The sequence below is a fragment of the Pithys albifrons genome, chromosome 13 (genome assembly GCF_047495875.1).
Source record: "Pithys albifrons albifrons isolate INPA30051 chromosome 13, PitAlb_v1, whole genome shotgun sequence".
In the NCBI taxonomy this organism is placed as follows: Eukaryota; Metazoa; Chordata; class Aves; order Passeriformes; family Thamnophilidae; genus Pithys; species Pithys albifrons.
The window spans coordinates 2396487-2420094 of record NC_092470.1 but is presented as its reverse complement, the minus strand read 5'-3'; the positions used below and the strand labels follow the sequence as shown (position 1 = coordinate 2420094).

At 40.2% G+C, this 23608-nt stretch overlaps 1 protein-coding gene across 3 annotated transcripts in view; it reads right to left on the bottom strand.

Moving 5' to 3' along the window:
• Window positions 1-617, bottom strand: part of TJP1 (tight junction protein 1) — a 166989-nt gene extending 166372 nt beyond the window's left edge. For 2 of the 3 annotated variants that reach the window (XM_071568955.1, XM_071568956.1), the window contains exon 1: window positions 451-537. In XM_071568955.1, coding sequence (XP_071425056.1) covers window positions 451-512 — 62 coding nt within the window. In that variant the 5' untranslated portion in view covers window positions 513-537. Of the gene's footprint in view, window positions 1-450 lie in introns of all 3 variants that reach the window. The other variant, XM_071568952.1, reaches the window with a different exon arrangement.
• Between the last annotated feature and the right edge of the window lie 22991 nt (window positions 618-23608).

Sequence of the window (23608 nt, the reverse complement as noted above, 5' to 3'; positions counted from 1 at the left end):
GATGCTATTTGAACAGCATTGCTCCGTCCGTCAGTGATGTACCGGATCCGAGTTTCTGTTTCCCCGTTTCCCCGCACACCTGTCCGCGGGGGCCGGGGCTCGCAGCCGGCTCGGCACAGCCCGCGGCGGGGCACGATGCGCTGCCGCTCGGGCTGTCACGCAAGCGGAGCTGCCATTGCCACTGTGCCGTCCCCGCGGGAGCGGAGCCCGCTCGGGCTGCGTCCTGCGGCGGGCCGGGCGCGGACAGCTCCGCCGGCGCCTCCCGGCGCTCCCGCACGGCTGGCGGAGGATGCTCCGGCAGCGCCGTGCCCGGCGGTGCCCGCGCGGAGCCGCAGGCCGGGGCTGGCGCGGCGCCCCCGGAACCCCCTGCCCGGCCGCCCCCCGCCCGTCCCGCCGCGGCCCGGCTCGGCCCGGCCCGCAGTGCCCGCGGCCCCGTTTGTGCCTACTCACCACAGCTTCCTCTTTAAGGGCATCAGACTGCCCCTGTTGGAGGCGGTCACCCCTATGGCCATCTGCAAGACAGTCAGGTATTTCTGATACTTCATTTTGCCGTCGCCCACCCTGTCCCTGCCTCGTCCCCGCCGCCGCCACCGACAGAGTCTCTCCAGCCGCTGCATGCAATCATCAAATTTTTATTTCCAGGCATCTGCCGTCCCTGCGTCGCGCTTCTTCCCCTCCTCCTCCTCCTCCTCCTCCTGCCGCGCTCCCTCTCTCTCTGCCCCCCCGGCTCACGCTCTCCTCCTCCTCCTCCTGCCGCACTCCCTCTATCTCTGCCCCCAGCTGACGCTCTCCTCCTCCGCCTCCCGCCGCGCTCCGCTCTCCCCGCTCCAGCTGACGCTCTCCTGCGCCTCCCGCCGCGCTCTGCCCTCCCCCGGGCCCGCGCCGCTCTCTGCTCCTCCCGCTGCCGTACTCCCTTCCCCGCAGCCCCCCACTCCTCGCCGCGACCCGCGGCCGCGCCGCCCTTTCCCCGCTGCCGCCCAGGCCCTCCGGTTCGCCTTCTCCTCCTCACCTGGGCTATCTCCGGGCCGCCGCCTCCTGCCCTCGCGGCCGGGGCCAGCGGGCCTTGCCCAGCATGCCTGCCCGCGGCCGGGGCGCGCTGCCCTGCGCGGCTGCGGGGGGTATCCCGCCCCCGCACATGAGGCGCAGTCGCCGCGCTGCGCTCCCGCCATCAGCGGCGCGCCATGGCCGCGCGCTGCCCGCGCCGCGCCCGCCTCGCCCCGCCGCTAATCCCATTAGCGCCCGCAGCAGCCCCATGTTGTTTTAATCGCCCTCCCGGCTAACGCTGTGGGCTGGGGGGGTGCAGTTAACCGAGCTCGGGGGCAAACGCCTCACCGCCCGCCGGGGCGGCCCCAGAAGGGGGAAGGTGAACAGGAGGGTGAGGTGAGGTGAGATGAGGTGAGGGTTGGTTGAGGATGAGGGCGAGAGCAGCGGTGAGGCGAAGGTGAGGTGTGGAGGCCGGTGGGACAGGACATCCCTCCGGGACAGGGTATTTCGCCGGGACACAGCATCCAGCCAGGACATCGCTCCGAGCCACTGCATCCCGCCGGAAGAGGGCATCCCGCTGGGCCATTGCATCTCACTGGGAAACGGCATCGCGCCCGGACAGGGCATCTCGCCGGGATATTGCATCCCACCGGGATACAGCATCCCACCGGGACAGGGCATCCCGCCGGGGCAGGGCATCCCACCAAGCGTCCCTCACGAAGGGCTGGACCCCTTGCCCCGCCCCGAGGACCAACACGGGGAACCGCCTCTGAAGAGCCTGGTGAGGCCACTGGGAACAAGAAGACAACCCCCTTTTTTTTTTTATTTCCATGTGAGGAAAGCAACTGGAGCCTGTTCGAGAATGAGGCGGTGATTAAGTCAAACTAAAAGTATTAGGTGTTTGTGGAAGGGTGCCCACCCTCTGGGTACTTAAGCACAAATAGCTAAACACGTAACTGTGTCATGGCCTCAGGTGTGACACAGTTGTCATTAGGCTTTAATCTGTCCTGTGCCTTCCTCCTCAAGCTCAGCACTGACAGCAGCAGAAGACCACGGTGTTTGAGAATGCTTTTGGAGTAAGTTCTAACACAGTATGACCAGAGACCCTCAGCACAAACATCCCTGCAGTGAAGTGCAGCTCTCAGCTGACATACTGATCAATAGTGATGGGAAATACCTTGGCTACAGACACCCTGTTTCAGCACACAGATATTCTGCAGAGTGCAGATATGAACAAATCCATGCTGAACTAACAACTTTTCATTAAGTTTCTATAACATGATAGTATGAATTGTAATCCTTACCCAGAGTTGAGATCATAAGGTGGCACTGTCAACTAGGAAGAAATAATGCCCACAGTATTGTCACTTTATGGCTCAGAGATTAATATTTTGGTGATTATTTTTCTTTGTGTGTGTGTAACATGTACCTCAAGACTGTAGTAGGCTACATTCTAGTTAGGCCTGTTCATTACACAGGAAGCAGAGAAGATAAATACAGTAATGACAAGCACAATTAGAAACGCAATTATTGTATTACCATAGTTAATGAGTTTGAGGCTTTGCATTTTCAGCCAAGAAATCTGATGTACACGAATGGCCTGAAATTCTGTGTCACAAATTATTTAAAAAATTCAAATTGCAGCTTGATGTCCAGTGTGAGCCTGTACATCTCCAGCTCTCACAATATAGTTATCCATCCGGGATAGGAAATCCTAAATCTATTTAAATTTGCTAAATAATTACAGTTATTCTAAATTTAGCTCTACAGTTTTCAATGATACTCTATCATTCCAGTACTAAAAAAATAACGTGTTTTGTACCTTTTATGTATCATCTTCTGTACTTCTTGATGTGTATCACAGAGACAAAAATCAGATATTAATGAAAGCGTTATATTCTCTAATTTTAATTTGCATTATTTATGTTTCTCTTGTACCTGTTCCTTCTTAGCTGTACCACCAATGGCTCCATTATATGTTGGCCTTCAGAACATCTTGCTTTAAGCACCAGTGGTTTATATATATATGCTGAAAGAGTAAAAAGATCCTGTCTTTCTTGCCTTTCAGGTGAACAGCGTATTTTTATCAGGAGTCAATCAGCAAGTTCCAGATTAGGATAAGCATCCAGATGTTCCAGAGTTAGCTCTGAGACCTGCATGGACCCATTTGCCAAGTAAGACCAAAATTTGCACAGTAGATATCCCTGCAAGAGAGGCAGTCTGATGGTATTTACTGTTCTCAGTGCAAACCCACTCTGTCTAACAGGATACACTCTCCTTCGCTGCAGAAAGCTGAAAGCTGCTGACATTTTTTTGAGCCTAGCATGTGTTTTAAAAACTATTTAATTTCTGTCAGGTTACTCCAGATTAATATGGAGTGATGTCCCATGGTGGGTTTTTTCAGTATAAAACCAAGCAGAACCATGCTAATTTCTTAATTTTATTTGCTTAGGTAACTTAACTGCAGACTTCACATCAGAACTGTATAATCTATTTCTTACAGAGTGCAGTGCCCCAACCTCTTCTGAAGCCTGTCCCCAGAATGACCTTCAATGCACTTCTTGGCTCACAGGAACAGACTCTTCTTCAGACAGCTACAGGTTACAGTGTTAGCTGTGACTGCTGCCCTGGAATGGATGTGTGCTTGGCACAAACTCCACTCATGAGTGTGTGTTTACAGTAGACAGTGGTGTATCTAGAAGAGAGATGGGTGGACCCCTACAAGGTGGAGTTAATACCAATGTGTGTGATGGACTCTTGGCCCATGCCATGGTGTTTTTAGGCTGCTGTCACAACAGGAGCCTGACTGAATGTGACTTAGGATGCCACTGAGGCAGTTGTACATTGGGAACTGCCATCAGCCGCTGAGAATAAGGGAGTGGTGTCATTGTGATGTAAAGTTATTTTCATCCTAAGTTGTGCCTCTCATTTTTATCATCTTAAGTTGGTAGAATATATATACATTCCAGGGAGTGCAAAGCAAGATTTTGCAGCATTATCTACCCCTGCTGCCACTGGAACAGGGATTTCAGAACCTTATCTTGCTTACCCTTATCATTATCCATCACAAAAACCCGTAGTGCCAATTGTCACTTGGTGACATCCTTTTCAAACTCTCACCTGTGTCACTTCAGTCTTAACTGTGTTTACAGGAGGAAGGGAAATTTGAGTCTGACTCAAAAGTCTCTTTGGAGACACTACAGAAGCACACTTTTAAAAGTTTTAGCTATGCTTATATTACTTTAAATAATGTAGTTTTTCTGCAATAAGGTGAGGAGAAAGAAACTACACTCCTAAGTGGCTTAGCTGTGCTGGTGAACAAGCAGAAATGCTCTTTATTTGCTGATGTAGCTCATTTTGTTCAACAAACCTGTATAAGATAACACTGTTTGGCAAAAAGAAGAGAAATAATCTTACCAGAATAACTGCTATCCTTATTAGTAGTGTAATGATCACATCAGCAACTTCTGAGGGCAGATTAGATCTTAATGACATAGTTCAAGCATTCAATTGTATTGATTTTTAGGTTTTCAAAATTTATTAGAAGTAAATCAAACATTAAATAAACTTGTTACCATTTTCTGGCTTATTAAATAGCATCTTTTATTTGCTTTTTAGGATAGTCTTAATTTTAGCTTTACTCTGCATATAACATATTTTTCATAACCTTCCATGGAGTTCTCAGTACTGTGCTACTGTGTATGCTGAAGAATTAACATTTTGTTTATTCCTACCATAACCCTGTTCCCCTTGCTGACTTGAACTCCAATGACTGAGAAAAAACTTTTGATACATGTGTCATATTCTATGTTTCTGTGGTATTTAATGTGATCTGAGAATTTTTTATTACAAGTTCAGTTGGTAGGGTGGCAGTGTTCCAGAGACTGATACAATACAGTAGTGACATTAACATGACAGTAGATAACTGATTTCCATCTCTAATTTAAACAGGAGTTTACTAAGGAGATTTGGGGTTTTTTTTCTGCAGTAGTTGTTAGTAGTTGTTAGTAATGTGAATTGGCACAGTTACTCAATTATAGTAATAATATTAATAAAAATATATATTAAAGCTCTGTAACAGGCTTTCTTTCCATTTTAATCTGTCATTTGTATGCTTCATACATCTCCCATTTTCTTTCCAGGATAAAAAGAGAGGTATCATATCTGTCAAAGGCAAAAGAGTTCCTTAGAATCCACAAGTCTGTCAGATGCAATGACTCTGGGGGCTATTTTCTCCCCTCCTCAAAAGTAAGCAAAATATGTGTATGTTTGTGTGTTTCCTATTTGCATTTAAAAGACATAATTCTGTGACTTCTGATCTACTAGGGCTTCTCTGTACTCACATTAATGTATTTATACAATGCAAAGGTTTTTTCTGGCCTATTACTGCTTTTCTCATGAACTCCTTTTTAACTGAAAATTACAGAATATCATAAAAAATAAACAAAAACACTTGAAGGAATGTTCCTGTCACACTGTACTGAATAAATGACCATCCACAGAAGGGGAAGTTTTCATATTTCTTTGAAGTGTCTCCATGACAGGTTGGCTTGAGTGGTGGCAAAGAACTATGGGTCTAAGTGGATAATGAAGTGACACAGTCATTTAGAACTACCTTGCATTTTCTGAAACAATTAATCCTGGCCATTTATTTGGCTGCCAAAATAAAAAGAGGTAAATAATTTTGCTTTTGGAAGGAAAGAGTGTTCACCTTGTTTTCTGAGAAGACAAAGAATATCTTAAGAGATTTATTCACAGAATAAATAACTTGCATTTTGCTATGGATTACCAAGAAAGAATGGTTTTCTAGATTAAGCTGTTTGCAAGAAACTTGCAAGCAGTTATCCCTGCTTGACCACAGTCAGGGCTACTTGGAAATGGTTTTCTGTACAAGTAGTTCTACCAGGTCTGATGTGGAGCAGCTTTATACTCTTACAACCAAAATTTAGGTTACTGTAAAAATAAGAATACTATTGAAGTGTAGAATTCAGGCTAAGACAAAGTAAACTTTTACAGCCACTGTCCAGTGCTTTGATGTTTACCCATTTTTTGCAAACTTGTAATGCTAAGATTTTACTCCTTAAAAAAAGGGGGGAAAAAAAAGGAAAACCACCCTAAGTCAAAATTATCCAAATATCACATTATGCCTGGCAAGCATGACCCTCTCACAAGATAAAATAAGCTTAATGTAGAAAAAATAAGCATATGCATGAATTCCATTAGTGCTCTCTGATATGGCTTATTCATGTAGAAAACTACTGGAGGGAAGAAATCACCAAGCATTGAATTCAATGTGAGATGCAGAAGAAAGAGAAGCGTAAGTAACATCACTTCCCAGAAAAGATTCTAAGAAATGCATGGCCATCTGCAACAAATCACAGTCTTAGCACACACAGATCTTAGTCCTGCTCACTGTGTGCTGTTAGAACTGAGAATGTGTAACTCTGATGAGGTGTGATCAGACCTTGCTGCAATTTGGGGATGTAGAGTTGTTAATAGCTTTCATTTTTAGATGCTGTGCCTGATGGGGAAGCCTCCAAGCACACAACAGCTGAAAGAAAATGGAAGATTGTGAAAAGCAGGGGAAAAGGTGGTTCCCTGGAGGAAGGGTATGGAATGCTGAAAAACAAAAATCTTGAACTGTTGTGGTAGATGTGTTATAGAGCCACTGTGAAAAATTTGGAATGAAGACCAATTGATACAACTGTACTCAGTTGTCTAGAAAGTTTACTTTCTTACATGGCCTTCACATTTGTTTGACTTCAATAGTGACTCCTGTGCATGGTAGCTCCACACATCAGGATAAGTAGATCAAACCGACAAAGAGCATTACTAAAATTTAAGGAGCTTCTCCTGCCAAAAATTATACACATGCCTAATTTTATCATCTAGTTTTATATCATGAATATAGCTTTCTAATTATAATTTATTTATTGTACATTATGAATATGAAATTTATAAAGTCAGAGCATTATTTAGCATCATTAATATCTTTCATTAAATGCTGATAGGAATGTTTCCACATTCATAAATCTGAAGGCTGGCTGGATGTTTCATGGATGTATTGAAGTTGGTTAGAATCTTAGTTCAAGACTGGTTTATATCTCCAGTTGTGTATTTGCACACTTATTACAAATATGAAAACCATTTTTCATGTTCAGGAAGAAAGTTGTTCTCATTAGAATATATAAAGCTGTTCTCGTTACAACGTGTATGACTCTTAATGCTTTACTATTTTAATCCGATTACCAGTACAATGAAAATTAATGTAATAGGATTTACTATAATTAGAGGCAAGTATACAGTAATCTACTATGAAAAGAACACAAAAAATGTCAGTGGAGCTCATTACAGGAATATTGTTTATGCTGATTATTCAAATTTTTTTAAATCACATTAAGTCTGATTTTAATCAGATTTTTTTTTTTTGGCAAAACTTTAATAAAACAACTCAACCCAGAAATGTTAGTACTGTTCAAGTATTACTCTTGTCTGGGCCACAGAGAAGTGGAACTAAATAGAAGGGCTACAACCTACTCATTTCATTGCCCTGTCCAAATAAAAGGTAAAATGAAAACAAAGAGTAAAATTATAAGATAGAGGTAAACAAGACTTTTACAGCATAGACAAAAGAATCAAATTTGAATTTATGGTTGTAAGCCTCTAAGTGCTCAACATTTATCAATATTAATATATCCCATATGTTCCTGTAATTCCAGTGCAGGAAAACCTACATGAAATTTTGTTGCAGATTGCAGACCTGTTTCCCGAATGATTATATTGTTATTAAATACCTCTCTCTTCTAACATTCTGTTAGACCATAAAACCTAAGATACACACATGAAACCTAACAGGAACTGAGAAATGAAAAGCTAACTAAAAATTACAGCTAAACCTAATAGCAAAAGCTGTGGTGCTGCAGGAAACTCTTTTTATGAGTATCTGGGACTAAACTGGAGAAGGAATCAGCTGGAGCTCAGCAGGCTGAAGGGCTGGTTCCTTTGGCTGTCAGCAGTAATTAGCTCATGGTGCCATGGTATCCCACCCCACTGCAGACCTTTGGTTAGACCCAAAATATGGTACTGGGTTACAGTCTGCATCTACAGCACTTCCAAAAATCCAGTATGAATACTATGAAATCAGGAATAAAAGCTCTACACGCTGTTAAAAATCTACAGGGTCTGAATTTTTAATTTTGAGGAAACAGCAGAGGTCTGACTTGTAACAGTCCAGTGACATGGAGCCCTCCCAGGAAGAGTGTGTGTGTGTGTGTGTGTGTGTGTGTGTGTGTGTGTGTGTGTGTGTGTGTGTGTGTGTGTGAAGAGTGGGTTACTTATTAAAAAAAAATATATGAGAGATATAAAAATCAGCTGAAAGGAACCTTGAGCCAAAATGTTAAAGATGTTTCCATTTCTGAAAGCCTGACTTCAGACAATATATGTCTGACTGGGTATCCCAAATCCTTGCTCAACTTTTATTTAAAATATTTTATATTAATTTGGACCAATATTTTCAATGTGATAAAAATTTCAAATAAATCATTATTTCAGGTATATGAAAATTAAGCATATAAAACACTTTTTCACTTCTTTTGAGACCATCTAATATAAAATAAAGAACAGATCTATTCATTCTAGATAGAGGTGGTTTTGAATACCAGGCATGTATTTTTTTACTCCATTGACTACACAAAGTATTTATATTCATCTATCTTCTTTTACTAACTAGTGTCAAGACTTTTTTACATTCTAGTCAGTTATTTATAAACAATAAAAATTCACATGCAGATCAACAATCTTGCTACAAACCAGATTTTTATATCAAATAAGCAATTTTCTGTCCTCTGCTTCTGAGAAGACACAATCAATTCTAGCTTCTTTTATACACTGCAGTCATTGCTACTTTTGGCATAGATGATCTGGCTCCAAATTTGCTGTGAGTAGACCAAATTTTTTTTTAATTGCCCCAGTATAAAAATAAAACTGCCTTTATGGCATTCCTGATGTGACACTATCAAATTGCATAAGGCTTTCCATGCTGGAGAAAGCATGAATAGCAAAAGAGAAAATGGGGAGGATTAAGCAACTTGCCATTCTTCCATTAACAGAGAGCACAGTTTGGGGTCTGAGCTGTGGGATGTGCTGTGGGTCAGTCCCTTGGTTTAAGCAAAATAATAACATAAAGAAGGCACTGCTAAGGATTTTGTCTGGTAAAATAGACTTAAATCACCTTTTGCTGTTATGGCAGTTTATATAACATTCTTATGGTTTATGTAATATTTCTCTTGCTTGTCTTAGACATTAAAATAACAGGAGCACGTACAATACTGTTGTACAAGATCTCATTTGTCCAGTTGAAAATTAGTCTTTGCATTAGTACTCTCTAATAGTGAGATATTTCTACTTCCTGTCATGCTCCAAAAATAAATCAGCAAAAGATATAAGATAAAGTTATATTTTAATATACTCATTGTCCTTTCTCTTTGTTTGCCTCCTATTATTTGCTTGGAGCTTTGAAAGCAAAAGCAAGCCCACGTTAGGGGCAGGTGCATCAGCTGCCAGAGAGTCACAAGGCCACAGTGAAGGCACCATTTTATAGCAGGTGAGGCTCTGGTAGTGGAGTCTCGTCCATGCACAGAAACACCGTTTCTATGAGTGTTTCCTGAAGGTGACCTGGGAAGTGCCTGTCCTGAGATGTGCCGTGCTGTGAGCTGCAGTGCCACACCATGTTAACAGTCACAGGGCAATTACCCTGCTCAGTATAACCTACTGCTTTTTTTTTTCCTCATTTCACACTAGCAGGTTTGAGAGCTCACTTGCTCTCTTGCCAACCAATCAATTTACCCACCATCTGCATGGGAAAAGCACCCAAGCAGTTATGGAGCTGGTCCTTACTCAGCACTGTGGTTTCTTGGGAGCCATTCACTGGCTCTCCAGGCTTTGGAACAGCAAGAGAGAATTCAACGAAAATGAAAATAAAGCTTGGTGTTTATTATTTTGGTTTTAGTTAAAGAACACTACTTTTTATTTCTGAGAAAATTTCTTAATAAAGTACACTGGATAAATGTTGAAGATTAACTATGAGAGCCATTAATAGAGATCTCTCCTGGCACACTAAACATCTCTGCAAATCTGTTCATTTTATTGCAGTAGTGCAAACTCTTCCTCAGAACCATCTGCACCACTACTGAGATTTGAAAACCAGAACACATTAAAAAGACCATTGCTTAATGAATAATGATCAAGGACGTTCTCAAACCCACTGCACTGATCTTCAAGCCAACTGCCCAAGCATCTGGAGCACCTATTCATTGGTCTCACTCCCAAGCATAGGATACAAACGCTGCAGAAGCTCAGAGAATTTCTCTGAAGAAAATGAGCTGATTTCACACAAATCTAGTGTGATATTCGTCCTCCAAATCTTTCCATGGACATTAGTGACAAATAAATGGAATAATCAGACACCAGAACAAATAAATAGCAGTGAATATTTACATGGAATTAATTAAAACAAGCTTCGTCTCTCAAACTATAACACTGCCCATGTAGCCAAAAGTCGTGATGATCTCTTACTATGAGTGACCTGGCAGTGGCTGGAGATACTGCTCTGCAGTACTGACAGTTTGAATGTATACTGGAGCACACTGACACTAAAAGAAAACACACAGATCTTGGTAGAAGACAGAAGACATAGTGTTTGTAGGAACAAAGCAAAAATACCAACACTTGCAAGTAGTCACTGCAAACACACTCAGTCTGGTGATCTGCACACATCATTGTGACAGCAGCAATAAATCACAAGCTCTGCGACTGTTCAGAGCGAAGGGTTCCTGTGAACCTGAAGCCAAAGATTAAGGTGGATCACATTGTACTGGATTCACTCCATTCAAGAGATAAGTTTCTGGTTATCTTATTATGCAAAGAACATACAAACCATCTGTCTTGGGCATTTATGAGATGTTATTACTGTGGTATCTACACTGTGAACCAAACAGAAATAGACTCTGCTCTTGCCTTCCTGCATTTTTATATGAACACGTCCCTAAGTAAGCTGTATTATTTTAAAATTATATCTTCCACTGCAACTTCTGAAAGCATCACTGTGTTAGCACTGTGTTGCACCTTTTACCTTATCACCTAATCAAAGGTATTTATCTATTTAGGTCCCACTGACTTCTGTATATTTTGACAACATCATGCTATTCCACCAGACTGAAACATCCAACTGACTTACACAACTTGGATCTGAACGATTTCTAATGGGTGGAAAACATGCTAAGAAAATTCCTTCACCATAGCAGTAGAACAGAGTTGTCCAGTAGCAAGGAAGAAAAGTTCTGTTTAAGTATCCTGATGCTGTCCTGGTTGCAAGGAATTTCATTCTTTTGATGGATTTAAAATTAGGATAGCACCAATGTCATTTCTCAGTTACTTGTCATCCTCCTTGATGCAGACATCTGACATCTCATGACAAATCTGATGCTCTAGAAGCTCAGCTTCTCACTGGTGAATTGTATTAAAATACAAGCAAATTCAAGGTCATAGCTAAGAACCTAAATTAATATGTTAAAATTAAATATAATACATAGACCCTTGTTTGTGTTTATCTCACCTCTTATATGAGCCTCTCTGAAGGAGTATGATGGTGAGTAACACCAATCTTGAGACTGATGAATTTCTGGGGGAGCTAAATACAAAAGTTATATGCACCTTTCATATAATCTCCAGATTGAATTTGCATTTTCTTTGCCATAAGTCTTTTACAGTGCAAAGAACATCAAAATTAGAGACATTGCTTTTCTCTTCATAGTTTATTGTCAGACTACTTTACAAATAATGTTCTTCTGGTCACACACCTAACAGACACCAGTGACAAACATCTCTGCTTTGGTACATAGCATTATTTTAAAATTATTCCACTTTGTCTTCTAACCTACAGTACTTACTCTCACCACCTCTTCTCTCAGTTTGTGTTTCTGCAAGTCTCATTGGCAGCTTTAGCAACCAGCTGCTTGTCCTTTGAACTCAATTGGGCTTCACTAGAGGGAACAAGAGAAGGGTATTTTCTGCCATTTTCAGTCAAGACACCTTGAAGACACATTTTTGTTCTTCACATATTTTCTGGCTAACATTGAATAGAAGGACACTAGTAAGTAAAACAACCCATATAAAAGCCCTGTAGGTTTCATCTTAACTTCTTCTGCACGCCCAATATCAAAACATCTTGAGTATTTTCAGAGCCTTTGTTGCTAGCTTGTGATGTGCTTTCTTTTTTACTGCTTCCCTCTCCAATACCATAAGCTAATTTTTTCTTTGCAGTCTGTTGCAAGTGTTTTAGAAGGAACAAATTCATCTTCTATCACCTACACAGAGTGACAATGCTGTCTTCCATTTTTTGCAGCAGCAGAGCTGAAGTTACTCATAAATTGTGCTGTGCATTTGACATACAGCCAACCACCAGAAGAAGCAAACTCACCCCTCCCCAGATAACATTCTTCATTCTATAACTTTGATGCATTTTCCAGCACTGCCAGTTATTGTACATGTCAACCCAGAGAAAAGAGGAGAACCATCACCTGATTTGCACATGCCAGTTTTCTGTAATCTTATGCATAATTAATGGCCACTTATAATTGAGCTCTGTTTGTCTAAACAAGGTTGACAGGTAGTTTATAATAAAGATTGTTCCCTTTTCCCCATTTGTTTGCAGAAGGAAGACATATCCTCTTGCTGATGTTTGAGTAATAACCGAGTTCTAAGGAAATCTACATAACAGAACAATACTCAAGGGATGGACAAACCCAGGAAATCAGAAAATTTTGAAACTGAATTTAAATTGTCCTCTTGTGCCTCCCTGTTGGATATTGCCTTTATTTTGCTGAGTGTCTGCTAATAATGATGGCATATTTACTTGTGTAAAGTAGGGCAAGCCAGTGGGCCAAAGTCATACGTAGAATATATTTCAAACTGCTGCAGGGTGTGATAGATGTGTAATCCAGTCCTTTATCAGGGAGCCATCATGTGCCTGTTTGCTGTGTGTAGCAACAAACAGCCTAACATGTAACATCCTGAATCCTGTAACTGAAAAACATATCAAGCCAAAACCAACTGCTCCTGGTTCTAAAAGTTCTTACTGCCTGTATTTCTACTTAGCTGAAGAGACAGGGTTATTTGCAAGCAGTATTTGCCATTAGTTTGGGGAGGGTTTGAGGAAGGCAAGGAAAAAATCTAGCCATGTTTAAATGCCCTATAGGATTTCTTGTGTCTTTCATGACTTGATTAAAATCATGTGTTCCTGCTTGTCCCTTATCCTTTATCCCCTGCAGAAGGAGCACGTAGCAATAATTTGCAGCAAGATTTTTATGTAAGTGTTCCCCTTACATGGGTTTTGTGCAGAATGGAAACATATGGTTCTGAGAGAGCATTAATACCCAGGTACAGCTGGTCTTCTAAGATTTTAAATGGTCTAGATAGAGTGATCAAATGCCTCCCAAGAGACACTGTGCCTGTTCTGACACAGTCCTCTGTAATAAGTGTAACACTTACAGTGAGGTGTCTATGAAGACCTAAGAATAGAATGGGGATTGTACTGGCAAAAGAAAAATAGACATATAAGCAAATAAGACAAAAATAAACCCCTCAACCCAGCCAGCAATGGAGAACTTAATCACAGTCTACCAGGTTGGCAGCAAAGAAAAGCAAGCAAACTGATTAATTCATCTATTATTATTAGTTAATGCAACAACCAAACATTTCCCTATGACAGCAACGTCCCCGAGCCAGGTTTTTATTATCCTGCGGCACTGGCACTCCTAAAATTCCCATTACTCAAAGAGTCCACATTGCTTTAAAATGGAGTTTTGTTTGTTGGATATAAAGACAGCTATCACAAAAAACTTAGGGTCAAACCTTAAGTGAGTATCAACCCTATTTTCTATTCAGAAGACTCATTGGGTTTAAATAAAAGTTGCTTTTAAAAAAAGGAAAGATCTAAGGCAACAGATTTATTTCAGGAGTTGATCCCAAATAATGATGTTCAATCTTTATTTTTATCATAGGAAAATATCACAGGACTCCAACTGTACTTAATCAGGCTTCATAACTGCACACTCCAGAGTCCCAGACAGAGGAGCCAGAGCTGAGACTGGACACTGCCATTAACTGCTCTTATGCAGGGTGAAAATTTCCAAGGTCTATAATCCCAGGAGAGATTACCTTGCCAAAGGGGTACAGAAAAAACTGGATACAGAGAATGTGAAATTCAGAACAGAAAGCTCACAACAGAAGGTTTAGGAAACCTGGAGAATTGATGAAGCTCCTGTATTTTCATGCCTGCAATAAATAAATTAAACAAGCAGGAGAAAGTCAAGAGGAAGGATGGAAGAGAATTGTAAAATCCAGGCAGAGATCTGAAGAGGAGCCTTGTCTGACTGAGACTGGCAGCAAATCCAAAGCTTACTGTTAAATACAAACAAGAAATCCAAACCACAGAATCAGGAGCCATGAGACAACTCTGCATAATTGAAGTTGTGTTTTGCAGGACTTGCTTAAGGTAAAAATCCCATTTAGGAAATAATCCACTATCCCATCTATAATTAAAACAGCAATGAAAATGAAGTGCTAATACAAAATAAACACTAACCCATCATTTTCCCTGAATTCTGCAGAAAGAATGTCTGCAGATAAGGTGCAAATCTTGTCCTGGGGCTGCCACTGGATAACATGTCCCTAACTAGAAGGATTAGAACTACCATGACATAAGAAATCCTAAGCTAATTTGGAAATAGAACAGCTGAAGAAAGGCTGTTCAACAGAAGTTGGAATTAAAATGAGAGGTTAAATTGCTTCAGATTATTTCTCTCTGTGCTGATACTGGTGCCAGATGTGGAAGTCTGGGTGAGATAACCATCTTTGCAACCACCAAATCTTTCCTAAGCCAGGAAGTTTAGGAGGCAAGAACACAGATATTGTATCTAGGAGTGTAATAACAAAAACTTCCTTTTAGTCTTCTCATGTAAGACTGTTGCAATAAAAATGGGGAAAAAAAAAAACAAAACAAAAAAAAACCCCAAAAACAAACAAAAAACACCTAACACAAACAATGAAGGGTGGTACATTTGGTTGTTGTTTTGTTGTTTTTTTTTAATGAGGCTTAAATTATGGTAGTTATTTTAGAGTAACTAAAAATTGCTATACATATTTTTAACAAAATACATCCAAGGACTAAAACAAGTACTTTAGTACTTACTCTGGTGAGTAATTTCTCAAACCAAAAGTAAATATGCTATTATAAATGTTAAACAGGTCCAAGCTGCAGTCTTGTTCTGTGCTATCTGCATGTGTATTTTATAATGTTACAGGTTATTAAGTGTGTGGATGTCCAAAACCATGCAGAAGTGTTGGCTGCTCCGAGATCAGACAGCACAAAGAGATAGTGGCTACATAACAGATTAGGAACAGCTGGATGATCTGGAACCAGAAGGCCCAACATGCCAGGACAGGGCACATTTCACTCAGTTTATCAAACAGGACTACCTTACCCAGAGCAATAAAGCAATGCCTCTGGACTGGGTTTTGCAGGACCTGGGGCTCCCTTGTGAAACCACACGATGACTTGGGCATGACAAAGATGTCACAGGATCAGGGAGCAGGGAAATTCAGCTGCCTGGAAAGATTCTGACTTGAGAACTCCTGATTGCCTGAAGAGTTGAAACAAATAAAGGAATCAAGCTTGAGGTTACAAAATTAAAAATGGAAGTCTACACTTCAGTGCTGCAGTATGTCTTTATGAACTTCTTGATTTCTTTAAGAAATAGTGCTGTATTCTGTGATCTTTTATATTTAGAAAGATTTCATTGCATGAAGTGTTTAAGATTTTCTGCTTTTATACTTTCTTTTGGTAGAGGGATGGGTTTTTTCTCAATGGAAAGACTCTTCAGCTTTAATGTCATATTTCAAAAGAAATTTTCTTGCTGTCTTTTGCTCTTTCCCTTTGACAGCCATTGTTGCTGAGTAATGCCCAGGGTCATACTTTTGAAAAGCAAATTCTTCCTTTGCAGCATTGCTGCAGGACCTGTGGCAGAGAGTTCATCCAGAGAAGCAGGTGCTTATCCTTTCACAAGATGTAGGTTGATATCAGCCTTGTTATCTGGCACAGGAGGGCCAGATGCAGATTCCTAAAGCAATATCAGCAACTGCAGAAATGGTTTTAAGAATATATACACATACATTCACATATATATACAATTTTGAAATATTAAGCAAGAAGTGCATTAAATGGAAGGTAATTTGTTCCACCAGAACAAGCTATTAATACAGGTCATTACTTGCTTGGAAAAAAACTTCACACTGAGCCAGAATCCTCACCACAGAGTGCAGAGAGTTTCAACTGAAGTCAAAATAGTTGACCCAAAATATCCATTTATCAGTAGAATTTATTACTAGAACAAAATTTACTTGAAAAAAACGCCAAAACACCTTCTCACATCTTTTGGCAAAAGAGTAGATATTTAGTAAAATGCAATTATTTTCTCCTGTAACAGATTTCCACCCTTAATAAATCTTAGTACAAAAAGTCACTGGCATTTGACTCAGTGACAAAATTAGACCAATGTATCTAACGGGACATTAAGCATTAATATGGCATTGCAGAAGGACTGTTCAGGTCATCCATTGCTAAATCCTACTTCAACAAAACAAATAAATTCTGTTCATTGCAAGGGAAGCAGAAGAGGATCTTTAATCACACAGTGATTCAAGAGGCAACCCCAGTAGAAGAGGTTTGTCACCACTGAAGGAGATCCATTAACAAATCCTGACTCTGAGTGGGGTGTCTGTTGGGGTTAATGGATGGGGACAAACTTTTTAGCAGAGCCTGTTGCTGCAGGACAAGGGGTAATGGTTTTAAACTAAAGGAGAGTGAATTTAGATTAGATAGAAGAAAGAAGTTTTTACAGTGAGGGTGGTGGAACACTGGCACAGGTTGCCCAGTGAAGTGGTGGATGCCCCATCACTGGAAACATTCAGGAATAGGCAGGACAGGGTTCTGAGCAACCTGATCTGGTTAAAGATGTCCTGGGAGAACATGCAGGGGAGTTTGGACTATGACCTTTAAAAGGTCCCTTCCAACCCAAACTATTCTATGATTCTATTTTTACAGTCATATCACAGGTCTTTACAGGGACCTTAAAAATTTCCCTATTTATAATTTGATTTCTACTCCCCTGTTCCAGCATTTTTGTTCAACTGGTTTTGTGGTTGTCCAGTATAAAATATGACTAGTTGGTGTATGGCATGTTATCTCTGCAGCAGAGAAACACACTTTGATTTCTCCAGCACTGAGTCAGCATTCTGATGAGTTAGCATTTATATTCCCGACAGCTGTTTATTCCTCTCAATGTAATTTCAGAGATAAATGTCCAGAAGGGCTTTGCTGCCCCAGATCTATCAGAAAACATATTTAAGATATTCTGTGGTATTTAAATCATAAAAAAAAATCTTATTCAGTAATGCCAGGACAAAAATGTTTAATTTTTAATAACAAAGAACTAATTTAAACCGTACCATATTATTTTTAAATACAATGTGCTAAAAGGTGAAGTTGTTTTATTTTCTATGCACGATTTTTAGGGACAGTATAAATTTAAGAAACACTGAAAATTCCAATCCCTACTTTTGCTTTACTCCTTTTACTTAGAGTTGAGAAAGTAGCCTTGAGAAGAAGAGATAAGAACCAGTGCATATAAAGGACCAAAAGGTTCTTGGAACAGCTGATGGATTGTGTCTTCCTGAAGCCATGGGACTAGTTGGCACACTGGAACATAAATCCTGAGAGAAGGCAGAGCCAGCAGATGGGGATTCACTGCATCCTGAAATTCTTCAGGTAGTGCTGCAGGGTTATTTTGGCAAATATGGTGTAGGCTGTGGTCATTTATATGCTGTCACTTTTTATCTACTTTTTTGCTTTTAGTCTTCTCATAAAGCAATGCAGATGTTGCAGAGCAGCCCAGATTTTATTTTCCTGCACCAACCCTGTGGAATCTCTGGGGTGTATTGCCTGCCTTAGCACAGCTGCCTTAGCTTTGGATTTTAGTAAAAGGAAACTCTTTTGAGAAGATCTTTCTTCTCAACACTTTTCTGATAGATGTGGCTTTGCAACGTGGCAGGGAAACGAACTGTTAGTGAGATTACAGAAGTGTCTGTTACCCATGCAAAAATAAATTCCAGTTCTGAATCCCATTAATGATTTTGATCATATGTGGTAGAAATTAATTCTACAAGATACTTATGATTCTGATAAGAGAATAAATACTTAATTGCTCTGTTCTTTGCCCTTTCAAACTCCCCTTTGTCTTCTCTCAGGACAAAAAGTAAAAAATATTCTTGATATAACCTCTCTCAAAGTTCAGTTCATTACTTACCTTTGGCCTTTTCCTAATCTCCAACCCAAACAATCCTGTTTGTCAAATTCAGATAAAATATACCTTTGCTCATTAAATATATATTGCCTAATATTTTTAATTTTATTCTTACTTCTTTTTTTCTTTTCTGAGGTAGAGTATAAGGAACAGTAAACAGTATTAGAGAGAAGATTTTTCCAATAGATCCTTTGCTAATACTTCACCTGCTCTAGACCACCACCTATCAGTTCTTACTGAGCTTTCTAAACTCCTGGCAGGTACTTTTCTTCTTTTTCCTCCCAATGTACCTCTAAATTTAGAAATCAAGCTAACAGGCCAAATTAACTTGTGGGCAATTCCATTCATTCATTCATTCATTTATAACTGTGTCCATAAATGAACAGACAAACCAAAGAATAAACCCTCTGTGGTTACTGCTCCAGTAAAGCAGGACTTCCAAAACACATGTTAAACTCCTTAACAAAATACCAAAACCTGAATGGATTTTTTCTTCTGAAATCCTTACTTAAGGGAATAAAGGAGGTTAAACATGAGCTGAAAATCTTCATCAATATATACCATTCAAAACTAAGCAATGATGCAAACCTTACTGGGAAAAGAAACCATCTTGCATCTAAGCATTCAAGATCATTTATAAGGCTGCGACACACACGCTATAAATAAAAATGTGGAAGAAAAGGATAATAATCTCTTTGATCTATTCATGAAAATTTATTTGGGCCATGTCTGTACCAGTGTTGCATTGCCAATGTAGACTAATGTATAGCTGTCCCAAAAATCATTAAATGAATCTCAAAGTTGGACACCAGTTACAAATTATTATTATTATCCCTTCTAAAATCAATTGATAGTCCTATGTCTGCATTTGTCATTTTTCTTCTGGCTTTGTAAACATCCTGAAGATTGCAGTTCCTGTACTGTAATTTTGTTTATGTGTCTTCAACATTCCACTTAGATTCAAAAATGTAGTGAAGAATGGGCATTAGGGTCAATATGTTGTGTAAAAGTGTTCTAAATTTAATGCTTGCTTCATTCCCGGATTTATGGGCAGTACTATTTCTTTTTTATAACTCAGTGTTAGAAGGCATAGAAAAAGTAATTTGATTAATTGAAATGCTGCTTTAAGTGATTGCATATATAGTTCTCTGCCTCTTGAGAAGTCATTAGTTTGCACAGCAAACAGCTATATATATGTGTACATATATATATATGTATATATAAATATAAATATATATACTGGCACTGCAAGAGCTCTGAAAGAACTTTGTGCCCAGATTTGCAAGACTATTCATGCTGTATCCTCACAAAAGTTTGCCCAACACTGTACAAAATATCTATTGTAAATGATACCAACACCAACAATGATACTTTTCCCCTCTCATACCCTGAGTATCTGTTTCTTGGCAACATTGTCATTAGTGTTATTTGTGGGACTTTCTATTTTCAAGGCCAAATGTTACCTTCATCCTTTCTCTGGTTTTGTTGAAAGCAAAATTCAGGGAGAACAGATAACTGGGTCCTGGATATTTTGAGACTGTGTGAGGAAACATGTATAATGCATTGCTATGGTAATGGTAGTCACAGTTGGTATCTTTTATGGAAAAAAAAATAAATTCTGTAAAAGTATAGTTACATAAGCAACTGCTACTTCAGTCACAAGAGCCTTCTAGTTATCTATAATGTCTTAGAATTTGTTATATATTACATTTTGTGTAGCAAAGAGAGTAGTTTACAGAAGTGAGAATTTAATAGGTGAAAATTCAGATTACCCCGAGCTGAGCAGGCTGCCAAAGGAAGAGTCCAGTCTTTATTATGACCTACCATACTAACAATACAATTAACTACTCTGTCTGATTAGTGCTAATGTGCCAACACTTACAAGAAATTACAATAACAGACTGGGAAGTACTTTTAATGGTATTTCCAAAGTGGAAATATCTAAAATTACTTGGGAAAGACACTTGTTCTGACATCTTTATTTGCTTTTCTCTTCACATCCTTCACTTCTCTTTTACATTTCTTCTTTCTACTCCTGACTATAGCCATGGCTTATCTGTTCCAGGTTCCAAACTGAGATAAGCAGCTTCCTGTCAAATAAGCCAATGCTGCTGGATGGATTGACCTTGGCATGACTGCTGTGATGCCAAAAGCCATGAGCTCACTGCTAACATTTGGTAGGTATGTCAGTGCTAATTTTTATGGTTCATACATGTCATAAAAATATCAGGTGGTAAAGACACACAAGAGTACAGTCCCTTGGTTCATCAAAATCTAATCCTCTTGAACCTCAGTAAACGTTTGGGATCAGACATAATCTGAATAAAACCTTGCCTGTATGCCTATTACCTGTGCTGTTAGTCCCCAGTTTACAAAACCTGTTTGAATGAAAATACCTGAAAAATCAGGGATGGCACTCTCACAGCAGTAACACTGGCAGTGCCTTGGGCATGCCAAGTGGCAGGTGTTTGGAGGGTGCCGGTCAGGGGTTTGTCTCAGTCATTGCTGGCAAGAAATGGCCATTCCTGTTATGCTGATCCTTGATTGCATTGGCTCAATGCATCCTCTCCTGCAGAATACACTCCATGAGGAGGAGCATAATCCTTGACAATGTTCTCTTATAGACTCTTCCCTCATAAGTTTCATCAGGAAAGCAGAATTTTTTTTCTATTTCCAATGCCACTCCAAATTGTGAGAAATGTAGGCCTAATTCGTGTCAAAAAATACAATAAAGTGTAGTGTATGGCTTGCCAAATCATTCCATGGCATTCTGAAAGCACTGAATCTGGGCCTTGCGGAATGTGCTGTAAAGACTTAGCAACAGAGCAACTATAAGCCAGACATGAAATTAGTTTAACAGACAAAAAGGGAGTAAAAGAATAAAGCCAAAGTTAATGACTAAGCAGCCTTTTGATACAAGATAGAAACAATGTAAACAAAGATTAAGCCGGTACTTCAACACAACAGGAGACAGACCCAATTAAGACAAGGAGGGAGTACCCCAAGACAGAGAGATAAAACCTGGGCAGCTGAGCTCCTCAAATAAAAATTTAAGCCAAGAATATCGCAATCCTTCCTGACAGAATCAGATGGGAAGATTAAAAAGGTAAGTCATTTAACAAGAAACAAAGAATATGTATGTTTTGACGGTATATAAGCAGAGCCTGCGAGCTCTAAGGTTGTGTGCTGACAGAGCGGTGACTCTGCGGTTACACCCAGCCCTGTTTGACTCTGATTTTCATTACCTGCACGACTAAAAACCACCCTTTTTGCTGAGTGACTTGGTCGTTCTGCATGGTCGTTTATAACAAAATCATTCAGATGTGGAGAAAAACAGACCATTCATGAAGGAGCTCTGTACTCCAAGTGCATCCTAAATGCTCTTCTGAGAACTAACTACTTCTCTAAGTAATCAATGGAAGTGGAAAAATGTGAGGTAGAAACACCTACCCTTCTAACCTCTTTCCTGAGAGAAAATACAGGTTTTAGGAAGAGGGAAGGAAAACTATGAGCCCAACATTCAGAACAAAGGAAATTAATTTGCACATACAGAATTGCTCTGCCCAGAATATGAGGAACAATCAATTTTGCTTTCTAAAAACTCTGCATGGCACTGGCAGCACTGAGGGTTGACTGGAATGCTGCTTTATGCTTTTACACAAAAGTTACCGCATCAGTAAAGATGGTAAGAAATTACAATTATGTTTGAAGACTGTTGTGTGGATTGCAGTGATAATATTTCCTGCTCATAGTTCAAGGCATCTCATTTAGAAATGGCTATATTTCAGTTTTCCTAAACATTTGTTCGAGTATTAAAAATCTAATGAGTGACAGCAACATGATGATCCTGCCTGAAACAGCATGGGCTTATTGCATTTATTAGGGTTTGAAGGTGTGGTTTCTGTAAAATGCTAACTGGTGCATCTGGTACATGTTCTCAAGCTACAATAGCCCTGATTCCTGCCTTTGGAAGGAGACTGGTTATTCTGAGCTCCCTGCTCAGTGGTTGGGTGATTCCATTCATCTTACAAATTACTCACTAATAAAAGGTGAATGAACAATGGCACATCTAAGGACCTTCTAATGTCGGGCACCTCTTTGTCAGTGTCTTAATGCCATTGTCAGCCTGGTCTGGCATTTCACCTCACCAAGAGAGAAGGAATCTTGACAAGGGGGATCCAACTCACCATGGAGCCATTTTCTCTTTCCTTCTCCTGTTATTTTGCTGAACAAAGCACAGTTAGGCAGGACCTAACAGCTCCTTGGACACCTTTTAGAAGCAGTGGGTGCTGTCACATTCAGTGTTCCCTCCATCAGCTTAGTTTCCCATACTTGCATATTTGATCCTGTAATCCTTACTTGCTTATTTTTTCTTTTTTTAATCTCGTTCCATAAGCAATTTCTTTTCCAAAATAAAGAGTTCCAGCCATTCTGTCCCACGTGTTTGTTCATCATGGCATTTCTCTGAACTTTTTTCAGATCTAATCTAGCAGTTTGAAGATGCAAGCACCAGAACAGCACACAGTATTCCAGGTGTGAGAGTGTGAGCACATCGTGGCATTGTAGACTGACATAATTGTATTTCCTGCTTTGTTTTTTTTTTTCCCTTTCCTAACAAACATTTGCATTTTTGGACTGGTGCCATGCACTGAGTGGGTGTTTTTATGAAAACATCTATCTGTCACAATCTCAGACTTTCACTTCTGAGTGATAAGAGGCAACTGGAAGCTCATCACTTTACTCATAAAGCCAAGAACACTTTAGCCCACGTACATCATTTCACATTTATCTACACTAAATTTCCTCTGCCATTTTATTAACCAGTGACTTAATCTAAAGGCCCATTTACAGGTCTGTGCCTTCAGCTCTCACACATCCTACACTGAGTAAATGTGTATGCTCAGCAAACTCTGCCACCTCACTGCTAAGATTGTTTTCCAATCAATTTGGGGGTTTGTTAAGAAGAATCAATACCCTGCAGAACTCTCCTGGTGACTTCTCTCTGTACTGTCACTGTGCTCACATGGCTGAAGGTTTGGGAGGGGCATGGTTATGGTGCTGGGGAATGTGGCATTTGGCATGGGGCTGTGAGGGTGCTGGAGAGCCCCCTGGTCCCTTACCCAGGACACTGGGCAGGCGAGGGGATTATTTGGCATTTCCCAGCAGTGGAGGACTATGTGATTTCTGCCAAGATTCTGCATTAACTG